Raw genomic sequence first — 19,867 nt, 5'->3', positions numbered from 1 at the left:
GTCATCTCAGATCACCGAAGAGGCTTGGCTACCACTTGGATGGGTCACTGTCAAGGTCTGCTGGGTGCTGTTGGCAAGTGGGGTGCACTCAGCCCTTATGAGGCCAATTGAGGAGCTACTTCACTGATAAGTAGTGATACCAGTCGGGAAAACTGACAGAGGCTGGGAGAGCGGTGTGCTGACCACATGACCTGCATATTCGCATCCGGTGACACCAAAGACCTGAGGATGGTACAGCAGCTGGTTGGTACCAGTGGCCATTCAAGGCTTGTTTGGACAGTGTTTGTTTTTTGTTTTGTTTTGACAGTAAAAAAGTGAAGAATGCAGAAGTGAGGGAGGAAATGAAATGAAATTTAACAGGTTGAGAGAGTATGTGATGTTATTTGAGTGATTACACAATCGAGTACAATTTACAAAGAACTTAACAGTATGAGCCCATTTACAAGTATGAGGCTCCGTCCCCCTTTGGTCTGGTTCATTTGCACAGGGAGCCATTAGGCCGATGTATCCTCTCCTGGGACATGATGGCCAACAAATGTTGTAAATCGTCCTTGACATCCTTGCTAATGGTACTGGAATGGAGCTCACAGGGCCTCTTTGGCATGGTTCTTTTTTGAGTAGGGCGTCAGAAAGCCCATGTATCCTCTCCTGATACAAGATGGCCAAAAAATGTTGTAAATCTTCCTTGATATCCTTGATACAGGTGCTGGAATGGACTGAAAGGGGCCCTTTGTCCAGATTCAGTTGGGTAGGGTATCATAAAGCGAATGTATCCTCTCCTGAGACAAGATGGCCAACAAATGTTGTAAATCGTTCTTGATATCCTTGAGACTGGTACTGGGATGGAGTTCACAGCCAAGTTGGTTCCACAAATGTTTTACTGGGGACAGATCTGGGGATCTTCTGCCCACTAGAGTACCTCAACATCACACAGACGGTTGACAGAGACACATGCCACGTGTGGACAAGCTTTTTCTGTTCAAAAATTGCAACACGATATTGTCACATGAGAAGTAATTCATGATGATGTAGCTTGTACATGACACACTGTTGTGCTGACTGAGCTCCAGCCATCACCTGTAGCCATATCTGCTGACTCCCTACATCTTGGTACCAGGCATAACACACTCTGCCTCTCCAAAACATTAGAAGAATTGGTCCTCTCCATATGCAGCCGCCATATTCGCTGACGATAGGCATCCAGGGTAGTGCAAAACAGCGATATGTTACTGAACACAGTGCGACGCCTTGCATAGCAGTCTGAGCTTCCTAGTCACGGCGCAACTCCAGGGCAGAGTTTGTGTTGTGGTGTTAACTGCAGCCTGTACATGCGATGTTAATTCCCTAGTCCACTTGGTGCTAGTCTCTGACCAACGGTGCAGGATGACACAGAATGTTGCTGCAGAGAGTCTCTTTTTGTTCTTATATGGCAGGTGTAGATGTGAAAGGGTTACCATGTGTCCGATGCACAATACAGCGAACCTGCCTTCTGGTGGTCAGATGACGTCGACTGGAACGTTAATGACGAGTATGCCTGTTGTCTCTGTCCTATGCAGTACATCATAGGGCCACTGTCACATCCAAAAGTCCTACCAACCTGGATATTCCACGATTCGACCAACCAGCCAAATGGAGACCCACAATAAGGTCTCTCTCAGACTCGGTCAAGTGCTGATAACACTGTCTCTCACGAGCATGCAGCATCTCCGTGTCCTTCACGGTGATTCCTCAACATCTGACGGTGCTAATGCCCCATTATGTAGGCCTATATCCTATCAGGCCTGGTAACAACACTAAGCACGAAGACACTGATGCACTCTGGTGACTATTCTACCCAACAAAAATCTGTTGTTTTCATACCCATTGATAAGAGGAACATGGCCTCCAGTGGTTTATTTCTGGTGGATTATTACAGAGTAATTGGATTTCTTATCCCCATTTACCTTGCCCCATAGGGTAGCCGCATTGTCTAAGGCATCTCGTCACGGGCCGCGCGGCTCCCCCCGGCGGAGGATTGAGTCCTCCCTCGGACATGGATGTGTGTATCGTCGTTAGCGTAAATTAGTTTAAGTAGGATTAAATAGTGTGTAAGCTTAGGGACCGATAACCTCAGCCATTTGGTCCCATAGGACCTTACCACAAATTTCCAAATTTTCAAATTTACCTTCGTATCCCTACTGCACGGAATTGCCTGTGCCATCTGGATCCTTCCCACCAACACCAGCTTTTCTGAATTGTGCAATATATCCTTTGTTCCCTTAAACCTCCTGGCCTCAACCTTCGTTAGTCATTGTTATTACCCATCTAGCCTCTTCCCTGTTCCAGTTACAGCTCTACACAGCCCTCTATCCCATCAACACACCCATAGTCTTTTTACTTCTCTCCTTTTCCGCTGCCCCCTCCCCCCTACCCTCCACCTAGCCTCCCAATTGCATCTAGTTACCCTACCCTCTCTCCACCTCGTCCTTGTATGCTCCCACAAGCAGCACCTTACCGTGCCCCACTCTACCCTGCTATCCCTCCCTCACCCTGCCCCAGCCTCCTAGTTACCCACACCACCTGGCTGCTTCTCCCACCATACGCTGCTGCTCACAGTCTGGCCCCAGCACCCGGAGATCGTGATATGTGTGTGTGTGTGCGCGCGTGTGTGTGTGTGCGTGCGCGTGCGCATATATTGTCTATTTCCAATGAAGGCCTTGTTGGCTGGAAGCTCACTTTTTGACAGTCTTTTGTTGTGCCTATCTGCCAATGAGCATCTCTGCCATATGGTGAGTAGCAACTATCCTTTTCATAATATTTTTGCACTGAAAATATCTGCACAACAGTGTAAATGTCAACTGTATGGGCTGTGTGGCTTGTTTGGAAACAAACTTGTTCCATTCACTCTTCGTACTTGCTGTTGACGTCAGTAATGTCCACTTTGAGGCTTCCATTCACTACAGTTCAGTTCTACCTCGGGGTTGTCTTTCTGGCAGTATTATCACCAATACACAGCAGTATCGAAGGGTTTATTGATGAAGAGTTGTTCGATGTGCCTCTCACGTATCTGTTCAATGAGTGCCATGGAACACTGGTACAACGAAGCTATGCTGTGCTGTTTCGTCTGGGAGTTGTAGCATTGCCCTGTGTCTGTGTTGTACACTTTGGCGATTGTGTATTACAGATTTCTTGTTTGTTGTGCAATATTTTGAAGGATAAAATGGTTCAAATAGCTCTGAGCACTATGGGACTTAACATCTATGGTCATCAGTCCCCTAGAACTTAGAACTACTTAAACCTAACTAACCTAAGGACATCACACAACACCCAGTCATCACGAGGCAGAGAAAATCCCTGACCCCGCCGTGAATCGAACCCTGGAACCCGGGCGTGGGAAGCGAGAACGCGACCGCACGACCACGAGCTGCGGACTATTTTGAAGGAAAGAAGAGCTATGGTACCAAACGAATAAATCATAATGACATTATCACTCCTTAACGAGCCACTAGAGACCACTGTCCCTTATACCAAAATACTAAGAAAATATCCCTGAACAACCTCTGAAATTTTTTCATTCGAGTTGGGTTCTCCCTGTTTAAGCCTGATACTAGATCTGGTAACTAGCCTTTATAACTGTGGTTCCCAACCTACCTAGGACCATTACTTTGGAACGAGAGTATACACACCAAATACCCCCAACAAAGTTGATCTTCTGATTTCACTTTAGATTTAAAAAAAGAAACACTCTTCTTTTTAAAATGTGAGGAGGTAAATAATACATTGTTAACATTCGAAGGAATGAAACACATTTGTCTTTGCAGCCCTTTTATTTAATCAATAAATAATGATTAATTATAACAGATATTTTTATATGTCCTGTGGTGTCAAGCAGTGCACGTCCTAACTCACGGTCGAAGTATACTCCCTTCATTGTTTCTGCTGCCGTTCGTTCGCTTTCACACCTGTAAATTTATTTCAGTTCAGTCAATATTGTTGAGGATTTTTCACGTAATAACAAATTGCCTCTATGACTTTTCGCCTAAATGTCGCTATTTCTCTATTCTCTAAGTCTACGAGGGTTGGAACTTAAATAGTGGCAACTATTTATACACAACCGATACAAGAGAGTTACATGTTTGCACCTGTTACTGTCCTTCGAAGTACTCACCAGCGGTTTGGAAGGCGTAGTATACCGTTCGCAGAGTCTCTTCTGTTGATGGTGCGAATGGAGCGGTCTACTGCCTGTCGAATCTCTGGAACAGTTCTGAAGCGAATGCCACGAGTGGTTCCTTCATCTTCGGAATCAAATCAATGTCACAAGGACTTAAGTCCGGGGATTATGGTGGATGGTGCGCATTGTCGTGCAAAATGATGGGTGGGTTGCGCAGAAAGTGTTGCCGGTTCTTTCGCAAAGCTGGTCGCAAGTGATGCTCCAAAAACGAACAGTAATACTGTGCATTGACGGTCTGCCGTGGAGGAACGTAATGCATTAAGATAACAAGCTATGGCTGCTCTGTTCGGTCGATGGGAGTCCTTGTTACTTTGATTTGATTCCGACGATGAAGGAACCGCTTCGTGGCATTCGCTTCAGAACTGTTCCAGAGATGCAACAGGCAGGAGACCGTTCCATTCGCAACATCGACACAACAGGTTCTGATAACGGTATACTGCACCTTCTACATCGCTCGCAACGGGTTCTACACAACGCTGGTGACTACTTTGAAGGACAGTAATAGGTGCAAACATGTAACTCTTGTATGGGTTGTGAATAAATAGTTGCCACTAATTAAGTTCCAAACCTTGTAGTTTCCGGGTTCGATTCCCGGCGGGGTCAGGGATTTTCTCTGCCTCGTCATGACTGGGTGTTGTGTGATGTCCTTAGGTTAGCTAGGTTTAAGTAGTTCTAAGTTCTAGGGGACTAATGACCATAGATGTTAAGTCCCATAGTGCTCAGAGCCATTTGAACCATTTTGAACCAAACCTTGTATTTTCAGTGTGTTATCTGTGTGGAGTCCAACTAATTTGGCTCGTATTTCATTATTTGAAAACATTTCATTAGTTACTGATAGTAGGATGGATGGGCCCTTGTGAGGCAAACTGAGGTGCTACTTGATTGAGAAGTAGTGGCTCCGGTCTCGTACATATGGCATATAGCCGGGAGAGCGGTATGCTGACCACATACTCCTCCATATCCGCATTCAGTGACGGCTGTGGCTGAGGATGACACGGCGGCCGGTCGGTACCGTTGGGCCTTCATGGCCTGCTCGGGAGGAGAAAAGAGAGAGATCTGAATGACGGCCTAAGGCAGCATGAATAGATCAACCTATGAAAAAAATCCAGGAGTAGTGAAGATGAGAATTCACTGAAAACGCTGCGGCATGAAAGGCCTGAAAGAGACATGTATCCAAAGCTGAATGTCAAATAATTGACGATGATGATTTAATAACCACTGCAGACTAAAGTAGTAATGAAAACTTAGAGTATTTTTTAAAAAATAATTTATTGCTGTAACTAAACCTAATGGCACACTTTTCGTTTCTACCCGAAAGAAAGGAGGCTACAACGTCAGTGAGTCATAACTAGCATCAGTCAGCTCATACAGAAATCTGGGTTTAACAATTTATAACGATGTAAAACGGAACGATGAAATGGATAAAGCCGGTGGTTAACTTCAGTTCACAGGTCAGATGCTAGGAGATTCCTTACAAAATACTCGTGCGGTCCGTCCTAGAATGCTCAGATGTGTGGCAGCGATACCACATGGGAGTAGCAGCCGATACTGAACTAGAGATGGGAAAACTCGTTCATCCTTGGGAACTAGTTCGCTGGTGATCGCTTTTTCTTGGGAACCGTTCATTTTTACTCGTTCACCGTTCACTGTGTTTGGTATATAGTTCTTATGAAAAATTGAAAATTAATAGCATAGGTGACTGAAGATGGAAGGCGCCAAGAGGGAGCACTTGTCTTCCCCCTGGAGTACTGAGTTTTTATTCATAACAGAATTCTCACACACTTGTAGTTTTCGTGATTCTGCAAAACATCTCGTTTAGCCAACTGTAGCGTTATGTGGCTGATCGCAGTAAAAAGATATAAGGTGGCGTACAAAAAACCGGCCCCGAGTTCAGACTGCTTGCCAATTACGCACGATTTGTTGACCGCTACGAGCAGAACAGATAAATATATAATAATTAGGCAGTGAAGAAATAACAAATAAGCTAATGTCAACAACTTCGAAACAATAGATGACGATTGGTAAGCGACAATGAGCAGCTAGTACTCGGGGCCGATTTTTCGTGCGCTACCCTGTACCACTGAAATATTATTGTAGGAGTTATCACATTCTCTTTACAAAATGTGTGACACCATACAGTCGGTTTTAAGTCGGTCTGCCTTCCATAACAATGAGCATGCTCTTTTACCTTGCATAAAAAAAGACGGAAAATGGCTACTAGTGTGTGCCGTGCCGACGTCCTTTGCATGTGTAATAACAAAAAATCTTTCCTTTTTACAAGTATTTCTTCTGCTGTTCATCGGAAAAATGAAGTAAGCTGATACGCCGTTTTGTTACCTGAAAATATGTATGTATTGCATATCACGTTATTTTTATGTAATTTACATAATTATAAAATACATTTTAATTATCGGTCGTGGAAGCTGAATAGAAGCAGACCAGAAGTTCAGAGTACAAAGGGCTCTGACCACTATGGGACTTAACATCTGAGGTCATCAGTCCCCTAGACTTAGAACTACTTAAACCTAACTAACCTAAGGACATCACATACACCCATGCCCGAGGCAGGATTCGAACCTGCGACCGTAGCGGTCGCGCGGTTCCAGACTGAAGCGCCTAGAACCGCTCAGTTTAGAGTTCAAAAAAGCTTGAAACAGATCTAGAATGAGCGTGCGAAGCGAACGGAACGAACAACAACAACTCGATACAGAACTATGAGCAGTCGGCATTGGAACTGCGACGAGTGGCCACGCGAAGAAGGACGAGTGCGGCCGAGCGAGACTGAGACAGAGAGAGACGGGAACGGGACCGAGGCTGGAACGAGACCGGACGACGTTCCCGTTGCGGGAACGAGACCGACCGTTTTCCGTTCCCGGGAATTATAATTAGTAAGCCGCGACCGAAGTGAACTATGAAACACCGTTCCTTAGAATTCGTTCCTCGCTCGTTCCGTTCATCTTGGTGAACCGTTCCTTTGGACCCGTCAGTTCGCGAATGACACATCTCTATACTGAATGTACACTGCTGGCCACCGTAAATGCAACACCCTGAAGGAAGCATCCGAATCAAGTGAAATTTACACCATGGGTTTGCAGCGATGAGATATGCAACTGATTAGAATTTCAGCGCAGACGCACATCACGCGCGCCTGTGGCGCCACCTCATAGCGCCATTTAAGGCTTGGCGATTTCGACGAGTGTACGTTCGGCACGTGTGTTTACCTTGTGGTTGTTTCACAAGACGATCAGTTATGCCTCGTACACAACAGCGAACATCGTTTGATCAAGTATCCGAGTTCGACAGAGGAAGGATAGTGGCTTACCGAGATTGTGGATTATCATACAGAGAAATCGCTAGTCGTGTTGGACGAAACCAAACAACTGTAATGCGGATATGTGACCGTTGGATGCAGGAGGGTACGACGGACCGACGTGGTCGATCGCATTCACCTCGGTGCACCACTGCACGTGCTGATAGGCAAATTGTGCGCATGGCAGTGACGGATCGCTCAGTGACATCCCGAACCGTAGCACAGCACATTGCGTCTGTAACGCATCATCCAGTGTCTGCGCGTACCATTCGACGCCGTTTACAGCAGAGTGGTCTGTCCGCAAGACGTCCATCGCTTCGTCTACCATTGACGCAGAACCACAGACGTCTCCGTCGCCAATGGTGTTATGACAGACGGATGTGGACGGCAGAATGGAATGACGTTGTCTTTACTCACGAGGCACGCTTCTGTCTTCAGCACCACGATGGTCGGATTCGAGTGTGGAGACATCGTGGAGCGAGGATGTTTGACAGCTGCATTATGCACCGCCACACTGGTCTTGCACCGGGTATTATGGTATGGGGCGGTATTGGATATTACTCTCGCACGCCTCTAGTACGCATTGCCGGTACTTTAAATAGCCGGCGCTACATATCCGAGGTGCTGGAGCCAGTTGTCCTTCCTTACCTTCAGGGCTCGGCCACAGCCATATTTCAACAGGATAATGCGCGACCACACGTGGCACGCATTGTCCAAAGGTTCTTCGTCAATAACCAGATTGAATTGCGTCCCTGGCCGGCTCGCTCTCCGGATCTTTCGCGGATAGAAAACATGTGGTCCATGGTTGCTCAACGAGTGACCCAGATTACATCCCCAGCTGCCACACCAGATGATCTTTGGCAACGTGTGGAAGCTGCTTGGGCTGCTGTACCCCTGGAACACATCCAACATCTCTTTGACTCAATGCCGAGACGTGTGGCAGCGGTTATCTCCAACAATGGCGACTACTCTGGCTACTGATTCTGCCAGGAACCACATGTCACAGACGTATGTAAACGTAATCGTTTGATACTTGGTCAACATGTTATCTACAAAATAAATTTTGTTGTGCTACCTCTTGTCTTTCTGGGTGTTGCATTTACGATGGCCAGCAGTGTATTCAGAAAGGGGTAGCACGAATGGTCACAGGTTTTTTTAACCCTAGGGAGAGTGCCACGAAGAAACTTGAAAATCTGAACTGGGAGACGTTTAAAACACCAATTATCCTGCCCGAGTTTACGTAGAAGGTTCCAGGAACCAGCGTTCGTGAGGATTTTAGGAATATACCACAACGCCTTACGTATGCCTCCGGTAGAGACCGCGAAGGCAATATTAGGCTAATTATAACGCGGTCGGAGAGGCATTTAAGCAAATCGTTTCAGCGCTCCATTCACATTTACATTTATGTCTGCATGCCTACTCTGGAGTTCACAGTTAAATGGTTGGCAGAAATTTCGTCGAACCATCTTCAAGCTACTTCTTTACCGTTCCACTCTCGAACAGCGCACGGGAGAAATTAACCCTTAAATCTCTCCTAGCAAGCTCTGATTTCTCTTATTTAATTATAATGAATATTTCTCCCTACGTGACTGCGTGTCAACGAAATATTTTCGCTTTCGGAGGACAACGTTAATGATTGAAATTTCGTGAAAAGATCCTGTCACAACGAAAATGGCCGATGTTTTAAGGATTACCACCCAAATTCACGTATCATATCCGAGACACTCTGTCCCCTGTTTTGCAATAATACAAAACGAACTGCCCTTCTTCGAACTTTTACGTTCTTCCTCAGTTCTATCTGATGTGGATCCCATACCGCACAGCAATACTCCAGAAGAGGATAAGCAAGCGTAGTGTATTAGGCAATCTCTTTAGTAGCCCTATTGCATTTTCTAAGTCATCTGCCAATAAATCGCTTTCTGTGGTTAGTTTTTCCCATAACATTCTCCTTGTGATCGTTGCATTTTAAGTTGTTCGGTATTGTAATTCTTAGGTATTCCGTTGAATTGACATTCTTTAGATTTCTGTGATTTATTGACGAAACGAAGTACAACGGATTCTTTTTAGCATTCATGTGGCTGACTTTACACTTTTGATTATTTAGGGCCAATTGCCACTTTTCGCGTCATGCAAATAACGTGTCTACAGCCTGGTTCACCCTCGCAACTAATGTGGCACCACAGCTTGTGGTTTTCTGTAGCGACACCGTCAGCTATTGTTCACACAGGACGCCACAAATTCTACGTAGTTGCACAGTTTTCAATATGGCATCAATTTAAATCATATGGGCGGGTGTGAATGTAATAGTGCAGGTTATGGCAGTAAGAGCTGTGACAAAAGTTAAATACAAGGAAGACAAAAACTAAATGTTGGATCCGGAAATAGATTTCGCACAGGGATAAATCGGAGGCCACAAACACGATTATAAAAGAAACTACACGCGGAGACGAAAATGCTGCCTGCAATAGCAAACTAAACAACAGCTGGCAAGTAAATGTCATCTGGAAACACGCCACCCTTCCAAGATTTTACAGTCTTATTATATTCGTTGAGATACGCATTTCGAATAACTAATTTTTAGTTTCACAGTTGTCACATCACACTCGGAGCTATTTCCTGCATATAATCCACAATTTATACAGCGCTGGTTTCACAAATCACGAAGTTAATACTACTCGTTTTTTTTTGTTACTTATGTTTAGTTATTTATTCATTCAAAAATTATTTCAAATATTGCCCCTCCGACACAAACACACACTGCTGCAGGGAAAGAAGCATAGGTTGCTGTTCTTGTATTTGCAGAAGTTGCGAAAGTGTACATGCCGACCACCGTTTTCACTCTTTTCAGTGATAACATGAAAACACACTGAAATCGTGTGGAGTGCAGCTGCAATTACTCCAGGATAACTGCGACAGAATGCTTGTGTTTCGAAATACTGCCACCAGGGAGCAGTGATGGAAAGGAAGTAGCGCAACAAAGCACAACCAAGTTGAACTTTTTGTGGCATGGCAAATGTTCCGTTTCTTTTAAGTTGCGCCACTACAAACAGGGGCTTCACACATGCAACTGCAATATGCCATCAGCTGTGCCGACACTTTTGTTGCGTGTGTGAATGCGCCTTAAGTCATTTTGCAGTTGGTTTTAATATTCTACGAGACGATAAATGTCAGCATCTTCTGCAAACAATTTAGAGCTGCTCAGATGCCCTCCTAAACTGTTCAGTTACTACCAACTGTGATCTTTCTGACAGGAAGTAGCGAATCCAGTCGCCCAACTGAGACTATACTCCGTAGGCGCGTAATTTGATTAGAAGCCGCTTGTGAGGAACGATGGCGGAAGCCTTCGGGATCTAGAGTATGTAGTCAATTTGACATCCTCTATATATATGAAGACGGTATCTGTTCTTTCGGACATGTCCGTAAGAACAGATACCGTCTTCATATAATGCTCACGGCTGGTCCCGGCGGAGGTTCGAGTCCTCCCTCGGGCATGGGTGTGTGTGTGTTTGTCCTTAGGATAATTTAGGTTAAGTAGTGTGTAAGCTTAGGGACTGATGACCTTAGCAGTTAAGTCCCACTCACTACTGCGTATATGTCAAAAAAAATCGTTTTCTTCGAGGTAATTATTCATAATGTTCGAACACAGCGTGTGTTCCAAACTCCTACTGGAAATCGACGTCAGTGATACTCTTCTGTAATTCACCAAATTTCTCCTGTTTCCTTTCTTAAGCACTGGTGTGACCTCAAGGACGTAGCCAAAGAGGGGGGGGGGCGGGGGGGGTGTTCCTTGTGGTTCCGACTCCCCCCCCCCCAAAAAAAAATCACCTAAATGAAATTACACACGACCTAATTGCCGTGTTGTGAAACTGAAAGATATTTTTGTTTTCAAAAATAAGACGTAAAAGGCATACGCACTGTCGATAATAAGCCAACGATGCCCGCATCTCGTGGTCGTGCGGTAGCGTTCTCGCTTCCCACGCACGGGTTCCCGGGTTCGATTCCCGGCGGGGTCAGGGATTTTCTCTGCCTCGTGATGGCTGGGTGTTGTGTGATGTCCTTAGGTTAGTTAGGTTTAAGTAGTTCTAAGTTCTAGGGGACTGATGACCATAGCTGTTAAGTCCCATAGTGCTCAGAGCCATTTGAACCATTGTTAAGCCAACGATAGCGGAGGAAAATCGGTTATGATCCGTCTGATAGCGTTATTGCAAATTAAAGTATGTACGCACTACTATAATACCCTAATTACCTGTCTATAGCTGTTTAATGTTAGCACTGGAGTTGTTATTTGGAGCCTAGTAGAACTTTGGGGTTGCAATATTTCAGTATTTCACAAGACAGTACAACAGTTGATATCATTACAAATAACATTAAATTAAAATCAGTGCATAAAAAATACACTTGGATTTGTTTCTCTCGTCCAAAAATCGCGTTGATCAACAAAAATATCGCCCAAACGGCGATGCTTGCATCTCTTTAAAAAATTTGCTCAGTATTCTATCATTAGTAGCACAAATGGCAAAATATCGCCCAATCTGGTCACCCGGCTGGTGCTCAATTATGAGAACATTTCCGATACGGAACGATGGGCAAGAGTTTATGGAGAGAGAAAGGGGTATGTGATGGCAGCACGTGCTACAGTTCTTTCGTTTCTAAAAAGATTTTTTTTTCAGCGGGCTGTATGAATTCGTCCGAGCCCTGTACTCCTCCCTCCCCCTTCCGTCCAAAATCTATTTATGCTCTTGTAATACTATACATACATTTCATGCACAATTAAATCTTAAAATATGCATGCACCTGTGCATCATCAAATGACTAAACATGCACAATTAAAGGAAAAACATGCAATGTCAGAATTCAGTCTTTCGTTGTGATTCATTTTATTTTATTTTAAAGCTATGTACAGTAACCAGTTTTCCAAATTCTCCAGCGACTTGGGATAGCTCTGCGTGTTGAGCCACTGAACTATCAATCCCTGGATTCGGAACGTGAGATGGTTCGAATCCATCCGGCCTGCAACCTTGAAAATGGTTTTCTGTGGTTTCCGATTTTCAGTTCTACATCTACATCTATACTCCGCGAGCCACCTTACGGTGTGTGGCGGAGGGTACTTATTGTACCACTATCTGATCCCCCCTTCCCTGTTCCATTCACGAATTGTGCGTGGGAAGAACGACTGCTTGTAAGTCTCCGTATTTGCTCTAATTTCTCGGATCTTTTCGTTGTGATCATTACGCGAGATATATGTGGGCGGTAGTAATATGTTGCCCATCTCTTCCCGGAATGTGCTCTCTCGTAATTTCGATAATAAACCTCTCCGTATTGCGTAACGCCTTTCTTGAAGTGTCCGCCACTGGAGCTTGTTCAGCATCTCCGTAACGCTCTCGCGCTGACTAAATGTCCCCATGACGAATCGCGCTGCTTTTCGCTGGATCATGTCTATCTCTTCTATTAATCCAACCTGGTAAGGGTCCCATACCGATGAGCAATACTCAAGAATCGGACGAACAAGCGTTTTGTAAGCTACTTCTTTCGTCGATGAGTCACATTTTCTTAGAATTCTTCCTATGAATCTCAACCTGGCGCCTGCTTTTCCCACTATTTGTTTTATGTGATCATTCCACTTCAGATCGCTCCGGATAGTAACTCCTAAGTATTTTACGGTCGTTACCGCTTCCAATGATTTACCACCTATGGCATAATCGTACTGGAATGGATTTCTGCCCCTATGTATGCGCATTATATTACATTTATCTACGTTTAGGGAAAGCTGCCAGCTGTCGCACCATTCATTAATCCTCTGCAGGTCTTCCTGGAGTACGTACGAGTCTTCTGATGTTGCTACTTTCTTGTAGACAACCGTGTCATCTGCAAATAGCCTCACGGAGCTACCGATGTTGTCAACTAAGTCATTTATGTATATTGTAAACAATAAAGGTCCTATCACGCTTCCTTGCGGTACTCCCGAAATTACCTCTACATCTGCAGATTTTGAACCGTTAAGAATGACATGTTGTGTTCTTTCTTCTAGGAAATCCTGAATCCAATCACAAACCTGGTCCGATATTCCGTAAGCTCGTATTTTTTTCACTAAACGTAAGTGCGGAACCGTATCAAATGCCTTCCTGAAGTCCAGGAATACGGCATCAATCTGCTCGCCAGTGTCTACGGCACTGTGAATTTCTTGGACAAATAGGGCGAGCTGAGTTTCACATGATCTCTGTTTGCGGAATCCATGTTGGTTATGATGAAGGAGATTTGTATTATCTAAGAACGTCATAATACGAGAACATAAAACATGTTCCATTATTCTACAACAGATTGACGTAAGCGAAATAGGCCTATAATTATTCGCATCTGATTTATGACCCTTCTTGAAAATGGGAACGACCTGCGCTTTCTTCCAGTCGCTAGGTACTTTACGTTCTTCCAGAGATCTACGATAAATTGCTGATAGAAAGGGGGCAAGTTCTTTAGCATAATCACTGTAGAATCTTACGGGTATCTCGTCTGGTCCGGATGCTTTTCCGCTACTAAGTGATAGCAGTTGTTTTTCAATTCCGATATCGTTTATTTCAATATTTTCCATTTTGGCGTCCGTGCGACGGCTGAAGTCAGGGACCGTGTTACGATTTTCCGCAGTGAAACAGTTTCGGAACACTGAATTCAGTATTTCTGCCTTTCTTCGGTCGTCCTCTGTTTCGGTGCCATCGTGGTCAACGAGTGACTGAATAGGGGATTTAGATCCGCTTACCGATTTTACATATGACCAAAACTTTTTAGGGTTCTTGTTTAGATTGTTTGCCAATGTTTTATGTTCGAATTCGTTGAATGCTTCTCTCATTGCTCTCTTTACGCTCTTTTTCGCTTCGTTCAGCTTTTCCTTATCAGCTATGATTCGACTACTCTTAAACCTATGATGAAGCTTTCTTTGTTTCCGTAGTACCTTTCGTACATGATTGTTATACCACGGTGGATCTTTCCCCTCGCTTTGGACCTTAGTCGGTACGAACTTATCTAAGGCGTACTGGACGATGTTTCTGAATTTTTTCCATTTTTGTTCCACATCCTCTTCCTCAGAAATGAACGTTTGATGGTGGTCACTCAGATATTCTGCGATTTGTGCCCTATCACTCTTGTTAAGCAAATATATTTTCCTTCCTTTCTTGGCATTTCTTATTACACTTGTAGTCATTGATGCAACCACTGACTTATGATCACTGATACCCTCTTCTACATTCACGGAGTCGAAAAGTTCCGGTCTATTTGTTGCTATGAGGTCTAAAACGTTAGCTTCACGAGTTGGTTCTCTAACTATCTGCTCGAAGTAATTCTCGGACAAGGCAGTCAGGATAATGTCACAAGAGTCTCTGTCCCTGGCTCCAGTTCTGATTGTGTGACTATCCCATTCTATACCTGGTAGATTGAAGTCTCCCCCTATTACAATAGTATGATCACGAAACTTCTTCACGACGTTCTGCAGGTTCTCTCTGAGGCGCTCAACTACTACGGTTGCTGATGCAGGTGGTCTATAGAAGCATCCGACTATCATATCTGACCCACCTTTGATACTTAACTTAACCCAGATTATTTCACATTCGCATTCGCTAATAACTTCACTGGATATTATTGAATTCTTTACTGCTATAAATACTCCTCCACCATTGGCGTTTATCCTATCCTTGCGGTATATATTCCATTCTGTGTCTAGGATTTCGTTACTGTTCACTTCCGGTTTTAACCAACTTTCCGTTCCTAATACTATATGCGCACTATTTCCTTCAATAAGCGATACTAATTCAGGAACCTTGCCCTGGATACTCCTGCAGTTTACCAATATTACGTTAACTTTTCCTGTTTTTGGTCTCTGAGGACGGACGTTCTTTATCAACGATGCTGATGTTCTCTCTGGTAAGCCGTCAGGTATTTTATCGTTTCGCCCAAGGGGGGGTCCCTCTAACCTAAAAAACCCCCGTGTGCACGCCACACGTACTCTGCTACCCTAGTAGCTGCTTCCGGTGTGTAGTGCACGCCTGACCTGTCTAGGGGGGCCCTACAGTTCTCCACCCAATAACGGAGGTCGATGAATTTGCAACCATTATAGTCGCAGAGTCGTCTGAGCCTCTGGTTTAGACCCTCCACACGGCTCCAAACCAGAGGACCGCGATCGACTCTGGGCACTATGCTGCAGATATTAAGCTCAGCTTGCACTCCGCGTGCGATGCTGGTTGTCTTCACCAAATCAGCCAGCCGCCGGAAGGAACCAAGGATGGCCTCAGAACCCAAGCGGCAGGCGTCATTCGTTCCGACATGTGCTACTATCTGCAGCCGGTCACACCCAGTGCGTTCAATAGCTGCCGGAAGGGCCTCCTCCACATTACGGACGAGACCCCCCGGCAAGCACACCGAGTGCACACTGGCATTCTTCCCCGACCTACCCGCTATTTTCCTGAGGGGCTCCATAACCCGCCTAACGTTGGAGCTCCCTATAACTAATAGGCCCGCCCTCTGTGACTGTCGGGACCTTGCCGGAGAATCGGCCACTGGCCCAACAGGCGAGGCATCCTGTGGTGGCTCGGAAACGATGTCATCACCACTAGGAAGCACCCCGTACCTGTTGGAAAGGGGTAAGGCAGATGCCACGCGGCCAGATCCCACCTTCGCCTTTCGGCCAGGCACGCGCGAGCCCACCACTGTCCGCCATTCACCCTGGAGTGATGGCTGACCGGTAAGATGCTCACTGCCGGAAGACGCAGCGACATCAGGGGTTCCATGTGATTCCAAGGCCACCGAAGTAGGCATAGGTCTCACCACAGTTGCCCCAACGCCACTACGAGCCGACGCCTGCGCCTCGAGCTCGATGAGCCTAACAGACAAAGCCTCCACCTGCCCCCGAAGAGTGGCCAATTCTCCTTGCGTCCGCTCACAACAACCACAGTCCCTACACATGACTATGTTTACCCTACTCTATACGGTGACAAATTCCCAAGATAATCTTCTGATGAGCTACTCTGATAATCAAGAAACACTCACTGAAATACGAGACGCGAAAACTACGCTAGGTTTTCCCAGAAAAACTATTTAAAAGCTAAGCGCAGCAAATAAGTACAAAATAAATTTCTCTCCTAACGATCAAGAACTGTTAGTTTCTATGCAGAGCAGATAAACACAAATAGAATCCCTTCCTTAGTGGAAGGTCGTAAACAAAATGCAAAATAAACGCTTTATACAAACAGTACTCGCTGCTGCTGGTCCTCTCGCTCTGGCTGTCACAAGACAGCAAATGTTGGGGCTAGTCCCTTAGTATAGGTCACAGACAATTCCTCCGAATATCTTCCTTTCCTGGCAGATTACAGTTCCCTTAAAGATATAGCCCACCCGCTTAAATGAAAAGAGCTGCGTCGAAGCCGAGCCGAACACCTCTTACGAGACTCCCGACATTGAAAGCCGTATGATGAAAAAAATAATAATCAAAATTTTACTCAATTAGGCTCATGCAGTTGTCTGCAGGGACATTCCGCAGCAAATGATGTTTCTTGCAGTGCAATAAGTGAGAGATGCATATTTCAATGAGGAAATTTGGGAAAGTGAATAACTGCAGATACTTTACATTTTGGCCACCAAAAATTGTTCTAGCTTCTTTTTCGAACAGAGATCTGTCTATTCCAAAAGCCCTGCCGACAATAATCACGTTGCTCCAAAAAAATTGCGGTCGTCCATTCTAGATAACACCCGCAGTTCAAATCCAGACTGAAAGAAGATGACTGTAAAATGGCGTTGGAGGGTGAAGGAAGACTGGAGCATAACTGCTTCTTACAAGGGAACCTCCCCATCGCACCCCCCTCAGATTTAGTTATAAGTTGGCACAGTGAATAGGCCTTGAAAAACGAAACACAGATCAATCGCGAAAACAGGAAGAAGTTGTGTGGAACTATGAAAAAAATAAGCAAAATATGCAAACTGAGTAGCCCATTCGTAAGATAGGCAATATTAAGAACATTGTGAGCCCAAGATCGTCGTGGTCCCGTGGTTAGCGTGAGCAGCTGCGGAACCAGAGGTCCTTGGTTCAAGTCTTCCCTCGAGTGACAAATTTACTTTATTTATTTTCGCAAAGTTATGATCTGTCCGTTCGTTCATTGGCGTCTCTGTTCACTGTAATAAGTTTAATGTCTGTGTTTTGCGACCGCACCGCAAAACCGTGCGATTAGTAGACGAAAGGACGTGCCTCTCCAATGGGAACCGAAAACATTTGATCGCAACGTCGTAGGTCAACCGATTCCTCCACAGGAAAACACGTCTAATTTATTCTATACGACACTGGTGACGGCATATGCGTCACATGAGAGGAATATGTTGTCGAATGGGTAGAAAGATTCTTCTACCTTGTCCGATTTAAGATTTGTTGTGGATGTTATAATCACTCCCAAAAAGTGATGAAAACATAACGGACGGACAGATAATAGTTGTCTGAAAATAAAAAATTAAAATATTTCACTTGAGGGCAGACTTGAACCAAGGACCTCTGGTTCTAAGCTACTCACGCTAACCACGGGGCCAAGGCTCTCCTGAGCTCACATACTCCTTGATGTTGCCTATGTTGCGCATGGACTACTCAGTTTGTGTATTTTGTTTATTTTTTCATAGTTACGCACAACTTCTTCCTGTTTTCTTGATTGATCTGTGTTCAATTTTTCAAGGCCTATCCACTGTGCAACTTATAACTAAATCTGAGGGGGGTGCGATGGGGAGGTTCCCTTGTTAGTGGTTTGCCAGAATAGAGATCTTATAAGTAACGAGATTATATGCATGGATGCATGCATGTCCAAAGGAACTTTGAATCGCAATCAGAATAACACAGGCCCTGCAATGCCGTATTTATCTACCAATGCCGGGCAAGCGACTTTCAATTCCAACGTCTGATATGTACGGGAATATACGTAATGGATGTACGAGTACAGGTCGCAGACGCACGTGTGACGACATAAGGAAGTTTGGGTTTGCACGGATAGCCAGATGGTAAGGTGACTGCTCGCGATAAGCGGGAAATCCGGGTTCGAGTCCCGGTCTGGTACAAATTCTCATTGCCGTCATTACTTTCTACAGCTGATGGTTGTCCTCATTTGCAATTGCGAATTTATTTAATGTAAAATTGTTTATCGTTAGATACGGAAATTTTCAGAATAAATCGAAGACATGAGTCTTTTTACGGTCATTTACAACAAATCCGACCCTCCCTTTGACAAAATGCTGGCTACATCCTTCGTGACTCGCTTGTGGAAAGAAACTGATACGCGATACGAATGTGAAGGACCCTTTTGCCAAGCATGTGACAGTGGTTTGCAGAGTATAGATGTACGCGTAGAAAGAGCGTGGGCCCCACCTCGATGTTGCCGATGGTCTGGAAGGCAGTGAAGGCGAACATGAAGCCCAGGCCGAGCACCACGACGTTGAGGAACCTGCGGTCGAAGGCGGCCATCCTGTCGCGCCGTCTGCTGGGCGTCTCGCACTGTGCCGCCAGATAAGCCGCCGCGACTCCTATAACGAGGCGCCGGGCACAGGTGGGAGGCACGGGCTCTCCTCTCGCTCGGCCCCCGCCTAACTGTCGAGAAGGCGCACAGGCTCCCTGCTGGCTGACTAAGATTCAGGAGAATGCAAACGCAGCTCCTCGGCAAAGCACACAAACCACCCTACTCCTATTCGTGGTGGTGATAATGTGTGACAGCTATAGACGTATTACTCTTTCGATCTCTAGATACGAGATACATGCGATATGGCTCTGAGCACTATGGGACTCAACTGCTGTGGTCATCAGTCCCCTAGAACTTAGAACTACTTAAACCTAACTAACCTAAGGACAACACACACATCCATGCCCGAGGCGGGATTCGAACCTGCGACCGTAGCAGTCGCACGGTTCCGGACTGCGCGCCTAGAACCGCGAGACCACTGCGTCCGGCGATACATGCGAAACTAATAACAAATAGACTTTCAGAAACGTTTCTTAGAGGAGAGCAGAATGGGTTGGGGAACTCTTGCTTAAAGAGTGTTTTTCCTTAGTTACTCACTTTTACTGTATCACAACAACACAGCATATAACATTAGAGATTTTCGCAAATTAATGTTGCAATTTTGAGCAATGGAGTAATTTTTAAGTAATATACACTACTGGCCAATAAAATTGCTGCACCGAGAAGAAATACAGATGATAAACGGGTATTCATTGGACAAATATATTATACTAGAACTGACATGTGATTACCTTTTCACGCAATTTGGGTGCATAGATCCTGAGAAATCAGTACCCAGAACTGTGGTGTCACCGCCAGACACCACACTTGCTAGGTGGTAGC

General features: G+C 45.1%; 1 protein-coding gene across 1 annotated transcript in view; it reads right to left on the bottom strand.

The window, feature by feature from the left end:
• Nucleotides 1-19,867, bottom strand: part of LOC126195553 (UNC93-like protein MFSD11) — a 207,976-nt gene that overhangs the window by 152,359 nt on the left and 35,750 nt on the right. Inside the window, exon 2 of the mRNA XM_049934177.1 lies at nt 18,898-19,116. Within this exon, the coding sequence (XP_049790134.1) occupies nt 18,898-19,116 (219 nt within the window). The remainder of the gene's footprint in view (nt 1-18,897; nt 19,117-19,867) is intronic.

Source organism: Schistocerca nitens, chromosome 7 (assembly GCF_023898315.1).
Source record: "Schistocerca nitens isolate TAMUIC-IGC-003100 chromosome 7, iqSchNite1.1, whole genome shotgun sequence".
In the NCBI taxonomy this organism is placed as follows: Eukaryota; Metazoa; Arthropoda; class Insecta; order Orthoptera; family Acrididae; genus Schistocerca; species Schistocerca nitens.
The sequence above is the reverse complement of the archived record's forward strand: the minus strand, read 5'-3'. Positions and strand labels throughout refer to the sequence as shown.